The following is a 13013-nucleotide window of genomic DNA, read 5'->3' as shown; positions in this document are numbered from 1 at the left end:
GGGGGGTGTGTTTATTTTGTTTGGGTATGAAAGCAAGAGGCTCTCTGTGTGTCTAAATGTGTGAAGACATTTTTGACAGAAAGTTACGTTGAGGAAATGAGCTATGCACATTGAGAGCTGGGTCATGTTCTGGCCCCACACCTAACACAGTTTGCAACCCATGCAAACTGGCAGTTAAAGGGGATGTTGACATTTAACTACTTAGATGTTTGAAGGTCAAGTTTCCACATATTCAGGCAGCTCAAAATTCAGGTGCATCTCTGATCATGCCTGCAGCTGAGGCCAATTTCATGCTTCAACTAGGGTGACCAGATCACTGACATGAAATATCGGGATGCGGGGGGGGGGGGGGGGGAGAGAGAGAGGGAGAGAGAGAGGAAGAGGGTTGGCGGAGAAAAAAAACCACCAAAGCCGTTTTGCAGGTGCCGGGGGAATTAGCAAGCCCCGGCCGCGCTGCAGCCACGTGTGCTGTCCTCCCCACCCCCAGGCACATGCGGCGCATCCCGCCGCCCCCGCGGGGAAGGAGCCGCTGGAGAGCAGCCAAGCGGGAGAGGCGCGGGGCTCCGGACCCCGGCAGCGGCGGGGGAGAGCAGCTCAGTGCCGCGCAAGTGGCCATGTAAAGTTTATCGGCTCGGGGAGGACCCCGGCCGGCTCCTCGCCCTGCCCTGTAAGGGGGTAGCGTCCCCGCCCCGCGCCAGCATGTCCCGCCGGCCACCGCAGGCCAGGTAAGGAGCCGAGTCCTCCCTCCCACCTCGTCCTGGCTCCTCAGGTGAGCGGCATTCCTCCTTCCTCCCAGGCTTGCAGCTGTAATGCCGGCGCAAGCCTGGAGGGAGGGGGTGGGTGGTGGCCGGTGGCCGGCTTCCATTCCTGAAGCTGGAAGCACCGGGCAGGCAGGCAAGGAGGCTGCTCCCCCAGGAGGGAGACGGGGGGCTCAGCTGAGGAGCCAGGACAAGAGGGGAGGGGGGGACTCAGCTTCTTATCACCCCCCTACAGGGGCGAGGACTGGCCAGGGTCCACCCCAAGCCAATAAACTTTATATGGCCACTCGTGCGGCCCCGAGCCGCTCTCCCCCGCCGCTGCCGGGGTCCGGACCCTCCTGGGGGAGCAGCACCCTTGCCCGCCCGGTGCCCATACTCACCAGCTCCAGGAACTGGAAGCCAGCCTGCCGCCATTAGCCTGGGAGGGAGGAGGAACGCCACATGCTTGGGGAAGAGGCGGGGCCAGGGCGGAGATTTGGGGAGGGAGCCAATGGGGGAAGGAGGGAGCGGAGTCGGGGTGGGGGTGGGGCGAGAGCCCTTCCCAGAGGACAAAATTGCTTGTTTGTCCAGTGTCCCGACCGCACGTCAGTCGGGACGCGGGACAAACAGGCAAATATCGGGACAGTCCCAATAAAATCGGGACGTCTGGTCACCCTAATTCAGATGCAATTAAATCTCCCTTGAATCTTCCTTGGGGAGGGTGGGGAAAAGAGGGGTGAAACAGGTTTGTTTTACTACTGGGCAGTGTAATTTGATTATTATTTTAGCCAAAGCAGTTTCTATTGAGCAGAAGTTAATTAGAGCCCTGGGGTAAAATTTTCAAAACCACCTAAGTGATTTAGGAGCCTACAGGCCAGGTGTCATAAGCAGTTGGGCATCTAAAGATGCAGATACAGCTAGGCACCTACTGGAGTTTTGATAAGCGCCTTGGTACCTGAATCTTTATGCAGCTAAATATCTTGGAAAATCTGGCCCTAAATCCCTATTAAAAATGGGACTTGGACACTTTAAAAGCTGTACCCTCAGACTCTATTGAGAAATGGCACCATGAGAAGTGGAGCTAGCCAGACTGAAAGCTACAAACAATTTAGAAGTAAAGGATTTCACTGACTGTCATATAGACATATCAAAAGTTATAGCCAGATCCTACAATCCGCAATTATACAGTGCCGAAAAGCAAAAATGGCACAAGCTCCCCCCCCCCCCCCCCCCCTTTACAGCACATCCCTTTAAGAGCGCTCTGCTGTATTTTACATTTTAGGGTGCAGCAAGAGGATTCCTGCTATGCCTCCATTTTAAGAGCAATCTCCCCACTTCACCTCCTGTTGTTTGTTACACAGACTCATGTTTAGAATGTAAACTCCTTGGGGCAGGGCCCATGTTTCTGTTTCTCGCTGTGCTTGCACAGTGCCTAGCACAATGCAATTACTAGCTATTATTTACATTATAACAGTGTTCTGATGCCTCAGTCAGAAGCAGGGCTCCACTGGGCTCCGTGTTGTACAGCCATAAAGAAGACATTTCTTGCTCCAATCGTTTACAATCTAAATAGGCACAACATGGATGTGTCAGAGGAAGAAGAGAAGTGTGACAGCAATAGGATCACATGGTTGCATATATTCCCTTACTGAAGTTATTAAAAGATTATTGTTTTATATCAGGTAAGTGAAGAAAAGATGTTAATGAGTTACTAACAGGCCATTTGCCTGGGAGGGACTAGTGCTTTGGGGGCCATCTGGACAATGCAAATATTATTAATATTAACAACATTAATACTTATTAACTAGCTTACAGACATGAACGACCACATTTCTTGGATTCTAAGAAGTTTCTTTCCACTTTATAATGAAGTGTCTTTTGGAAAATGATCAAAACTCAGATTAAAAAGCATAGCCCGGCAAGTTCCAGCGTCGCTCTTGACTGAGGTGAGTAGGTATCTTTACATCCCCAACACTGGCATCCACAAGTGCACCTGGAGGTATTAATCTCTAGGGTTTAAAACTCCCTTTTTGCTTGCTTGTGTACTTGGTAGGCAATGATCCCATGGCTCAACTTGAAATTAACTGCCTATAATTCTGGTGTCCACGCCAAATTCCATCTTTCCTTTAGTAAGAGACACATGACAATTAACACGTACTATTCTTTAATAGCTGCTGTGTTTGTCTGCATAGAGCCAATCCATGGTCTGTGCGGAATTAACCAGCTGATAGCACTGGGGGCTGTCTATCAAGTGCACAAAAGGCTAAGAGAATAAAAACACAGTGCATTTCTACCACACTTTGCATACAAATGCACACCTCCTAGTCAGTAGGTTTGAGGCACCAAAATAAAATAAAAAAATTCTCCACTAGCTATTGACATGCTATCTTTTAGTTATACGAATATTTAAGGGTAGTGGAATGTATTAGTCATATCAACAGCTGCTATGCATATAGCACCTTTTAACCCAAAGCACTTTATAAAGCACTTTTAGAAGTTTTGATTGACTTTCAAATGCAGCACCCAAAAATGAAGGCCTCCAGACACACAGGCCCAGATCCACAAAGGTATTTAGGCTCCAACTGAACTGAAATTGAAATCAATGGAAGTTAGGAGCCCCAATACCTTTGTGGATCTGGGACCCCTTCCTTCTCCCATTCCTTATCACCTCTGAAAATTAGGCACAAAATGTCTCCAGTGGCGCACATAACATATAACTGTATATTCTTATGAAAATCATTTCACCAACCACTGAAAGGGTGGAGGCAGTGTAGCAGACAGACGACCAATACACAACACATTTCACAGAAGCAGGAGGAGGAATATTTTGGCTTGTAAATGCCAAGGATTTACATCATGGGATATATAATATTTACAAGGAGCAAATAGGATCTCAGCTTTTAAGGTCTTACTCAAAAACACCCAACACCATGAGCTACACAGAGCTCAATTTATCTGCACTACTGGGTTACCTTTAGGTCTGTGTATGCTACTGTCAAAGGGCAGCTAAATTCACGATGGATCTCAGATAAAAGATGAAGAGCAAATATAGCATCCACTGTGGATTGCTTGGCAGCGAAGCCCAAGGTGAGTAGGACATGTGAAGACTTTTCCAAGAACAGAGGGCAGAGTTAATTGACCTACAGTTACCACATTCAATGTGGAGGCTGTTCCCCCTTTATAGAGCAGGATAATGATCCCTTCCTTCCACTCCGCTAGTAACTTCCCAGGAGTCCAAGCCCAGACAAAAAGTTGGTGTAATGGTACAGTTATAGGCTCTATGGCACACCTGAGAAATTCAGGCATTATGCTGTCAGGTCCAGCAGCATGCCAGCTTCGCAGTTTCTTTAGAGTGAACCTCTTCCAATGTAGGTACATTTACAAAAGTTTGCAGAACTTCTTGGATAAAGCATGTTTTACCCTCAGCCTTGTTTGTCAGCAAAGATCCCGCAAAAAGTTCATTTTTGGATCGAAGTGACTGTATAGCTTTGAATGGCTGCTGAAATTTATTAGGTCTCCTTCCTTCTTCTGACTCTTTTGTCAAGTTCTCAAAATAAGCTTCAGGAGTCACTGTTGCTCATGCTTGAAAAATACCTTGTAAACATTTCTGATCAGTGTCATCATGGTGCTGTCTATTTCTTTTGCAATATTTGAAACGTCCCACTGTACAGCTGGAGGCGTCGCTTGTAGCATTTCAGTTCTGGGATGGCATCTACTGCTGTTCAGATGATTGTGCCTATGACTGTCCAAGCTAATTCTACGTCATCCAGGAGAGTGCCAAGTGTGTCTAATTTGTTTTTCCACTGAGACAGATTAGCAAGTGCTGAATTTTCACAGATACCTTGTGCTTTATGTCTCATGAGGAGCACACTTTTATGTTAAAATAGAGGAGTAACTGGCATTTTAGCAACAAAGTGATAATGGTGAGCATTTGCCAGGGCTTATGCACCTCTGTAGACCCAGTATGACCTTACTATGCAACGATTCTGATCAATATGTGGTCCAGTTTCTCCCTCATCCACCCATCGTTGAATATCCAGGTTTCCTGACAGATATCTAAGTGCCTGAACCAACTGCCAGTGTTGGTAATGCTAAGAAAAGCACAAAAGAAGAGTAATCTCACAGAGTTGTCATTTATTGTTCCAGAGGAAAATGGCCCAAGAATAGTTTTGAAGCCATTTCTGGGACAACTTGGTGCGGCGTTCATATTTACGAGTACAATAAGTTCGTCGTGCAGTGGAACAGATTGCGTCACAGCTGCTAGCTGCTGATAAAATTCATCTTCATTAGCATCTGTAGCTTCCTCAATGGGAGCATGGGCTACACTGATGGACGGCTGTCCATGGCGATGTCTCAACCTGGCATATAACAGTCAATCAGAAATAGGGTGCTATGTTGTAAGTCAACCATACTAAGGTTCAAACTCATGGTTCATCTATGTATAGGTAGATCCAATGCTGTGCTTAAACAGGATGGCTACAATTCATATTTTCAATCCAAAGCTAGAGAGAGTCATATGATAGGTGGGGGGGGGGGGGTGGGGTATACGTGTGGAGGGGGAATTTGCAGAAATGAGACTTGCATAAAGGGAAAGAGACATTCATTTGTCGGCGTTGTCTGTGCAATGTTGCACACTCAACTCTCATTAAAAGTAATGGGAACTGTATGCACGTCCCACCATAGTACACTGAAAACTATGCAGTTTAAATAAATGGACACAAGAAAAATATACACAAAAGTCTTATTGCTCTAAGGCTATATCTGCACTGGAGCTGGAGTTGTAATTTCCAGTTTGGGCGGATATATCTGCGCTAGCACTGAGCAAGCCAGCACACTAGAGACAGAAGTATATCCCTGGCTGCCTGGGGGGTGGGAGAGGCTAGCCACCTCAAGTACATACCTAGGGTTTCAGATGGGAGTGTATTGTGGGGGCTAGCCTCTCCTGCCACCCACACAGCTGCAGCTATGCTGCTAATTTTAGCGGGCTAACTCAATCAAACCTAGCAGTGGGACATCCATTACACCTCCCAGCTCGAGTATAGGCGTATCCAAAATCAACTAGTGTGTCACTTCTGAATTTATCACCAACTACACAGAGAGTGCCAGGATCCTCAGCTGGCATAAGCTGGCGTTGCTCCACTGAATTCAATGAAACGATGCCAGCTTAAGACAGCTATGGAACTCGTCCAATACCTGAAGCCACTGACATGGTTTATTTTAAATTATTGAAGATGATCTAGCTACTGGCTGGCCTGGGTGCTTTTACAGATCTACATACCTTCATGGTATCACTAGCCACCCTTCGCAGCATGATTACTTTCCTTTTTAATTGGCTCTTTTCTCATCAGCAAATTTAATTAACTGACTTAAGGGATGCTAGAGCAAGCAAGACCTAAAAGAAAAAAAGGAGGTGGCTTTAGTTCCTGTTGTGCATACATGCAAAATAACCAAAGGATTTGGGTTCCGCTCCTCTCATTTTCAGACAGAAATTCAGCTCCGATAATGATAATCTGCACTTCTAGATCATCTTCCACTTGAGGATCTCAAAGCACTTCGCAAGCATGAACCAATTAAGCCACACAATACCCCAGTGATCCAGGGAAGGCAATGTAGGAAACACTCACCCAACAGAGAAATGCAGCCACCCTTGGAGTAGTCACAGCTGCTTACCTTTATTTATTTAAAAGCACACATTGACATAACATGAAATTGGGCTAAATTTTCTACTGGTTTAAACGAATGCAACTGCATTGACGTCAATGGAGTTTTGCCAGTTTACACCAGCAAAGAATTTGGCCCAGAGCCCTTACCATCACCAAGTCCACTGGACTAGGTTATTTCCATGATATTGCTTCGGATATCTGTTCTCCACTTGCTTCTATGTGGCCATATAGGATTCCTTCTTCACCACTCTTCAGAATAGGTTTTGATACCCCTTGCTAGCACGGAGTAGGACAATGGAAAGGCAGCGTAGTCTTGTGGCTAGGGGATGAGAGCAGGTTCTAATACTGGTTTCGTAACGGACCTGTGGTGTAATCTTGGGCAAATCAGTTCACCCTCTGTATCTCTGCTTCCCCTTCCACCCTTTGTCTGTCTCATCTATAGACTGTAAGCTCTGCAGGGAAGATGCCGTCTCTCACCATTGGTTCGTATAGCACACTGGGGCCCTGATCGTGGCTGGAACCTGTAGGCATTACTGCAATATCACCAGCAGCAGGGCTACTCAGAGTGATATATTACTCAACATGAGGAAGGTTATCAGAATCTGACCCTATCGATCTCGCCAAGTACTGTGTACTCCATGACACTGTGTTTTGATGATGCAGTAGATAATCACAGGTCCGTGATTTCAACAATGAATATTTTGTGCCCTCTGGTACAAACAACCCTGTGATGTGATCATTTCAAATATTATCAGTTAAATCTTACTGCTACGTAACAACATGTGATAGTTTATTTTTATGAATCAGTTAGCTTCTGATTGACTCATTTAAAAAAAAATATCCATAATAAAAGGTCAGCCATCCAACCATCTAATACCAACTTCATTTGTTCTAATGAATTGTGTTGTATTTTATTCCTTGTTCCTGATTATAGGGAGCCGGTATTTTGTAGGTAAGCACCGGAGTATTTCACTCCTGCAGAAAGAGATCACCTGGCTGAAGATTCCAGGAACAAATTCATCATTACACATGAAAGGGAACATTCAAGATGGCGTGCATGTAAAGTCATGCTTAAATATAGCCTTTTTGCTGTGGAAATTTCTGTGCATGAAGGGCAAGATTTAAAATGCTGATCAGCATCACTTTTGTTATGAAATGTTTGGAAACAAGCTAATGGATTGAATTTCAGCTGTTTATACTGACTTGACAGCCGTTTCTGCCATGTAAGAAATATAGAGTTTTACAATAATATTGTCTTTTGGGTGCAGATTCTCTTTTGAATGGCTCAGAAACATTGTCGGAACATTACAAAAAAAGAAAAAAAAATCCTTCTCTCTTTTCCTTTAATTCACAGGAGCATAAACTCCGCTCATGGCCCTTGCTTGGTTGCAGGACTGGGGCACATCAAGTTTCAGGGTCTCTACAAGGCTGCAGAAGAGGCTGTCCACAGTGGCAGCCCCTGTTCTCCCTCAGTTCTAGGGCCTGTTCACTCCTGCTCCTCCCAGAGACCACAATGCCAAAAAGGGGGCAAGTGGGGTGAAGAGCAGATGGACTCATGGCCACGGAGGGAGCAATCAACTGCATCCCAACGTCTGGGGCAAAATGCACCCCCTATACAGCACTGGGAGAGATAGTGCTCCTCCAGGGACCGTTTGGCTCCACACTGCCCTCTGCACCACAGTGGCATGAATGCTACCATCTAGCCCAATGTAACAACTGGGACTGAATCCTATTTGCATTATAATTTTTAGCAAAGGCATTGCCACCATTCACAAAATCAAGTTAACACAGAGAATGCTTGGGGATGAATTTTGCTCTTGGTTACCCCAGTGAAACTGCACTGGCGCAGATGAGAGCAGAATTTGGTTTTTAATGTTTCTGAGCATGGCATTTAAAAGTGGAAATGAAAGTTAAAATACAATTCAAAACAACTTTTTTTTGTATTCTTGAATTTGATATTTTCTCCTCCTAGTAATGAAAGCATGTATTAAAATATGAACAACAGAAATGGTCTTTATACAACTCTGTTCTTTTCTACAACTTGTTTGCCCACAGAAATATCATTCAAACCCCTACTACTGAAAACAATTGGGAGAGTGGACTGCTCAGTAGATGAATAGTGAGCTATACAGCCTTTCACTTCTAGGTTACTAGTTCAAATCTGACTAAGGTCAGCAGAGGCCAAAATTCCCACCATCCAATGGCAGTTCAGTGGTCCACTGAGATGAGCTAGTGGTCTCTGCCCGATTCTCAATGAACAGACGTCCATACCATAAAATCATCACAACAGGCACCGTATCAGCTGACTTGGGCCTGTGGAGCTATAAAATTGCAATGTAGACATCCAGGCTCAGGCAGGAGGCCCCATTGTGGGGTCCCAGGGCTCAGGCTATAGCCCAAGCCCAGACATCTACATTACCATTTCATAGCCCCGCAGCCCAAGCCTGCGGCAGCTGACACAGGCCAGGTGGGGGTGTTTTTTTGAAGTCTAGACATACCCTTTGCTGGAAGTCTCAGCCAACAAGCCAAGGGTTGAAGAGGCAGGAAAATACAAACTACCTTCTTCATTCCTTTTGCTACAATAGAAAACCCATAAAAGCAGATGCTTCAGGTCTGGGTTAAGACACTTTGAAAGGTAGCGCATGGAAGCCTGCACTGCCACTACTTGTGCTGCATGTACTGTGCAACTACTAAGAAGGCTTCAGTTTCCAGTTACCCTGTGTCTGCCCCTAGAAACTTCTTAAATGTTTTTCCGCAATAATGCATCTTTTCCAGTGCTATCAACCATGTAAGCCACAGCATAGACCAGGAGCAGTCATTTTTACCACTATGTTATCTAACCCTGCTCTGAGAAACTTTTCTGTGTGTCAATTTCCATTGCCTGTTTCCATAACTGAAGTAAGAAAATACCCAAATTCAAGAATGCGAATAAAACCCCACCAAAACGCCTGGACATTTGTTATCAATCTCTTTTCAGAGTGTTACAAAATCCAAACAGTCAACAATAAATCTCAGCACTTACTTTGGAAGCTCAGTACCTTAATAGTGTCCCTTTAAAAATACAGGCATAAACAAATCAATTTATATCACAGCGGTACAATGGGCTAGCACAAGACATGTGCACAATCCTCAAAGTAAAAATTATGTTGAGTCCCAAAATGAGTATTGTTTTAAGTCCTAGGCTGATCATCAGATACTTCTTTCCACCTGTCTCTCATTCCTCTGACTTCTCCATGAAGCACTTCAGGACCCAGTTTAATTAGCCTGCCTCTCTCCTCAGTGGAAATCCTTTCCCAGTAGCACCAATTAAGAATGAAACTGACAAGGTGAGTTCCTAGACAGTTCCATACTACAGGTGACAACACCAGGAAAGCTTCTGTGCAGAGAAGCGTGATGCTAATTAAGCTCCTCTAGAAATGACAGAGCTGATTGTCCCATAAACGTTAGCTTGCTGAAAAAGAGGAAGATACTGAGTAGGCTAAAGTGCATGCATGGTGCAGCTGATTTGTTTACCTCTGAGACAGCCAAGATAGCATCAATTCAATAGCAAGAATGCTTTTACCTGTAAATACTAAGCTGGCATTTTCCAGTTCTTCTTGTGGAACCTTGAAACTGAAGGACTCGTTGTAGAAAGGATCTATTGTACCCTTCATGCAAGAGGTTTTCTTGGTTTTGGCTAATTTTAATCCATGAACCAGCTGAATTTTCACAAAGGGATCTGAAAGAAACACAAACACAATTCCAGCTTTACAGTTGCAGCCAGTCCATGTTTCTGTCTCAGAAAGATTCTGCACAGTTGGGACCAGAGTGTGGAGCGGCACGGTGCAGGAAAAGAGCACTTGGGCAGGATCTGGACTGTCAAGGTACCAGGTGACTTGCAGTGAAGATGTACGAGTCTCAGGCAGCAAAATTCAGAATGTTTCTGTTGATTCTGCATGGAGTGCAACGAATGGCGACCTTGACAGAAGCCAGGTATGTTGGTCTCACTGACACACGTCAATAGTCTGACAACAGCAGCAGCTGAAGTAGGGAGTCAGGGAAATATATCGTGAGGGAGAGAGAAAATCACCAGCTGCTAGAATGATGAAATCGACCTTTCCCCATACTCAGGTAAAGCAGGTGAGGGGTGAGTAGACACTGTCAAAAATCACACAGCATAACAAGTTTTGCAGAATTAAACCGCCTTTATATTTAACACGCACACAACACTTTGTGTCTGCAAAGCACAGCACGAACATTGAGAAATAATCCTAAACCACAAAAGCAGAGGCAGGGACAGCATTTGGAAATTCCTGGTTCCCAATCTTATGCTTCAACCAGTAGACTTGGACTCTCAATGTTTGATTTATATATATATTTTTTAAAAACATATATTAGAGCTATTCAAAGCCATGCATTAATTTTAGTGGAACCGAGTGTCCAAATCACTTAAGTGGAATCAAAAATGGCAGCCTAACTATACAGGACAACTTTAGAGCACACACAAACATGCAGGCGTGATCTGAGAAATACACTGCCCTTTACCTGAACCTTGGCTCATATCTGTCTGAAGAAGTTGTTTCGCTCGAATAATGTCTACGTTCAGTCGTCCTGCACTGGGAAGGTAATTTAGTGATAGCAGCAGTTCTCCCAACTCGACTTCGTTCTACAGGGAAAAGGAAGTATGAGATTATACAACTGCAAAGTCAGCTAGAGAGACAACTGCAATTCAACCAACAAAAACAGATCCCCTAATTGATTGAAATGGCAGAAAAACATTTAAAGTCACATTCCATTTTCATCATCTTCAAGAACCACTTGGGGCCTTGCACTGAATAAGGTAAAAATAAGGATACTATCCCCTGCTAATAGGTTTGCTTCACTATATTATACTTCAATCACTGAACATGGTTCCGTTTTAAAACTGCCATCATTACTCTGTAGTGACCCTGTGACAGAGTGCTGGGAACCAAGAGCTGAGCCAGCACTCTGGTCACTTAAACACCAATTAATTCTCCCCAGGGCCTAATTAGTGGATTACAATGGGTCTGGAGGAGGAGCAATGAGGAAATTGGCCCGTTAACCCAGGAGGTATAAGAAAGTACAGGAAGGCAGTGCAGGAGGGAGAATGAGAACCAGTCTCTGGAGAGAGAATGCTCTCTCCTCAGCAGAGACCTGAGGAGGAGAAACTGAAACTGTATCTAATATGATGTGTGGAACAGTAAGGTGATGGGAAGAGCAAATGTGAATAAACTGCACTGGGGTGTTTAGCAGCTGAAGGGCCCTCGTCTGCATAGAGAGAGCAGAAGACAGGAACAGGTTGTCACCCTGTCAGAACTGTTTCAACAGGATGCACAAGGAGGAGGAATCTCAAGAGCTGTAATTTTTCTTGCTTGCATTTGAAGTTTTTCCGTCTAGTTCTAATCTTAATAATTGAACATGACTGATCTGCTGCTAACATACAAAATACAGGCCCAATCTTGAAAAACAGAACTACCACTGACAACTCTGGAAATTCTGGGCACGGAATGCTTAGAGAATCAGACTCTACAGGATTAAGTAGCATTTCCTTTGTGATATAAACTGACAATAGGGAGGAAATTCAGAGGTGGCATTCACTTAACGAACTTGTGCCCTTATTCCCTGATACTGCAGCATGTCATGCAGTTATCTGAGAGCCAGGCTTACCTGTGTCCTTGCTATTCAGCAGACTGTGTCCTGACCTTAGCTTTATATAAGCATAGCTGTTTATCCATTAATCCCCCTTTCGTTGACTTAATTGAAACAAGTAAAAGAAAAAGTGTCTGAGAGCTGATATTACTAAAAGCTGCATAAAAGCGATGGCTTAAAATACTAATGATTGACATGCACTGCCTTTGAAGCTTCCTGATGCATGAGTGTGATGGAAATACATATCCAGTGAGCACCATTGTTGGTTTTACATTCACCTTTCCGATACCTGCAATAACCATAGTATCTTTCTATTCTCACCACCAGAGCTGAGCCCACCCCAAAAACTCCCACATCCAAGCACTGGAGAAGTTCAGACCCAGGTCCAGATCTGATCTGTGTGGACCATCTCAGCAAGGAATAGGAGAAACAATGGTACCACAAGTATCAGAGGGGTAGCCATATTAGTCTGAATCTGTAAAAAGCAACAGAGGGTCCTGTGGCACCTTTGAGACTAACAGAAGTATTGGGAGCATAAGCTTTCGTGGGTAAGAACCTCACTTCTTCAGATGCAATGGTACCACAATCACTACAGAAAGGACAAGGGCACCCACATCATGAGATGTTATAAACCACAAGTGGACACAAATGACAACAGCAATTAGTATTGTGGTAAATGTCTGTCACAAACCTGAAACTAGGGGCAAGTTTACCAAAGTATACAAACCCAGGTCAAGTTTCAGGTAAACCCAGGCAGGCTCTGAACAAACTGGGGCTTAGATTCCAGTGAAATTAGCCAGTTAATCATTTTTCAGGGGGAAACTAGGCAAAATGTAGCAGTTCCAGATGAGTGTGGCTCTGCATTTTGGGCTGAAATGAACCATAACACTCAGAACAAAACTCGAGCAGGAGAGCTCTCTTCAGAAGTAAATAAAGCCTCAGGATTCCTTCTAGGTTTGGGAAG

At 44.6% G+C, this 13013-nt stretch overlaps 1 protein-coding gene across 8 annotated transcripts in view; it reads right to left on the bottom strand.

The window, feature by feature from the left end:
• Nucleotides 1-13013, bottom strand: part of SYT17 (synaptotagmin 17) — a 75900-nt gene that overhangs the window by 22395 nt on the left and 40492 nt on the right. For all 8 annotated transcript variants that reach the window (XM_034783402.1, XM_034783404.1, XM_034783409.1 and 5 more), the window contains 2 exons: nt 10925-11045; nt 9963-10118 (listed from right to left, as the gene is read on the bottom strand). In XM_034783402.1, coding sequence (XP_034639293.1) covers nt 9963-10118; nt 10925-11045 — 277 coding nt within the window. The remainder of the gene's footprint in view (nt 1-9962; nt 10119-10924; nt 11046-13013) is intronic.

The sequence above is a fragment of the Trachemys scripta genome, chromosome 10, assembly GCF_013100865.1.
Source record: "Trachemys scripta elegans isolate TJP31775 chromosome 10, CAS_Tse_1.0, whole genome shotgun sequence".
In the NCBI taxonomy this organism is placed as follows: Eukaryota; Metazoa; Chordata; order Testudines; family Emydidae; genus Trachemys; species Trachemys scripta.
The sequence above is the reverse complement of the archived record's forward strand: the minus strand, read 5'-3'. Positions and strand labels throughout refer to the sequence as shown.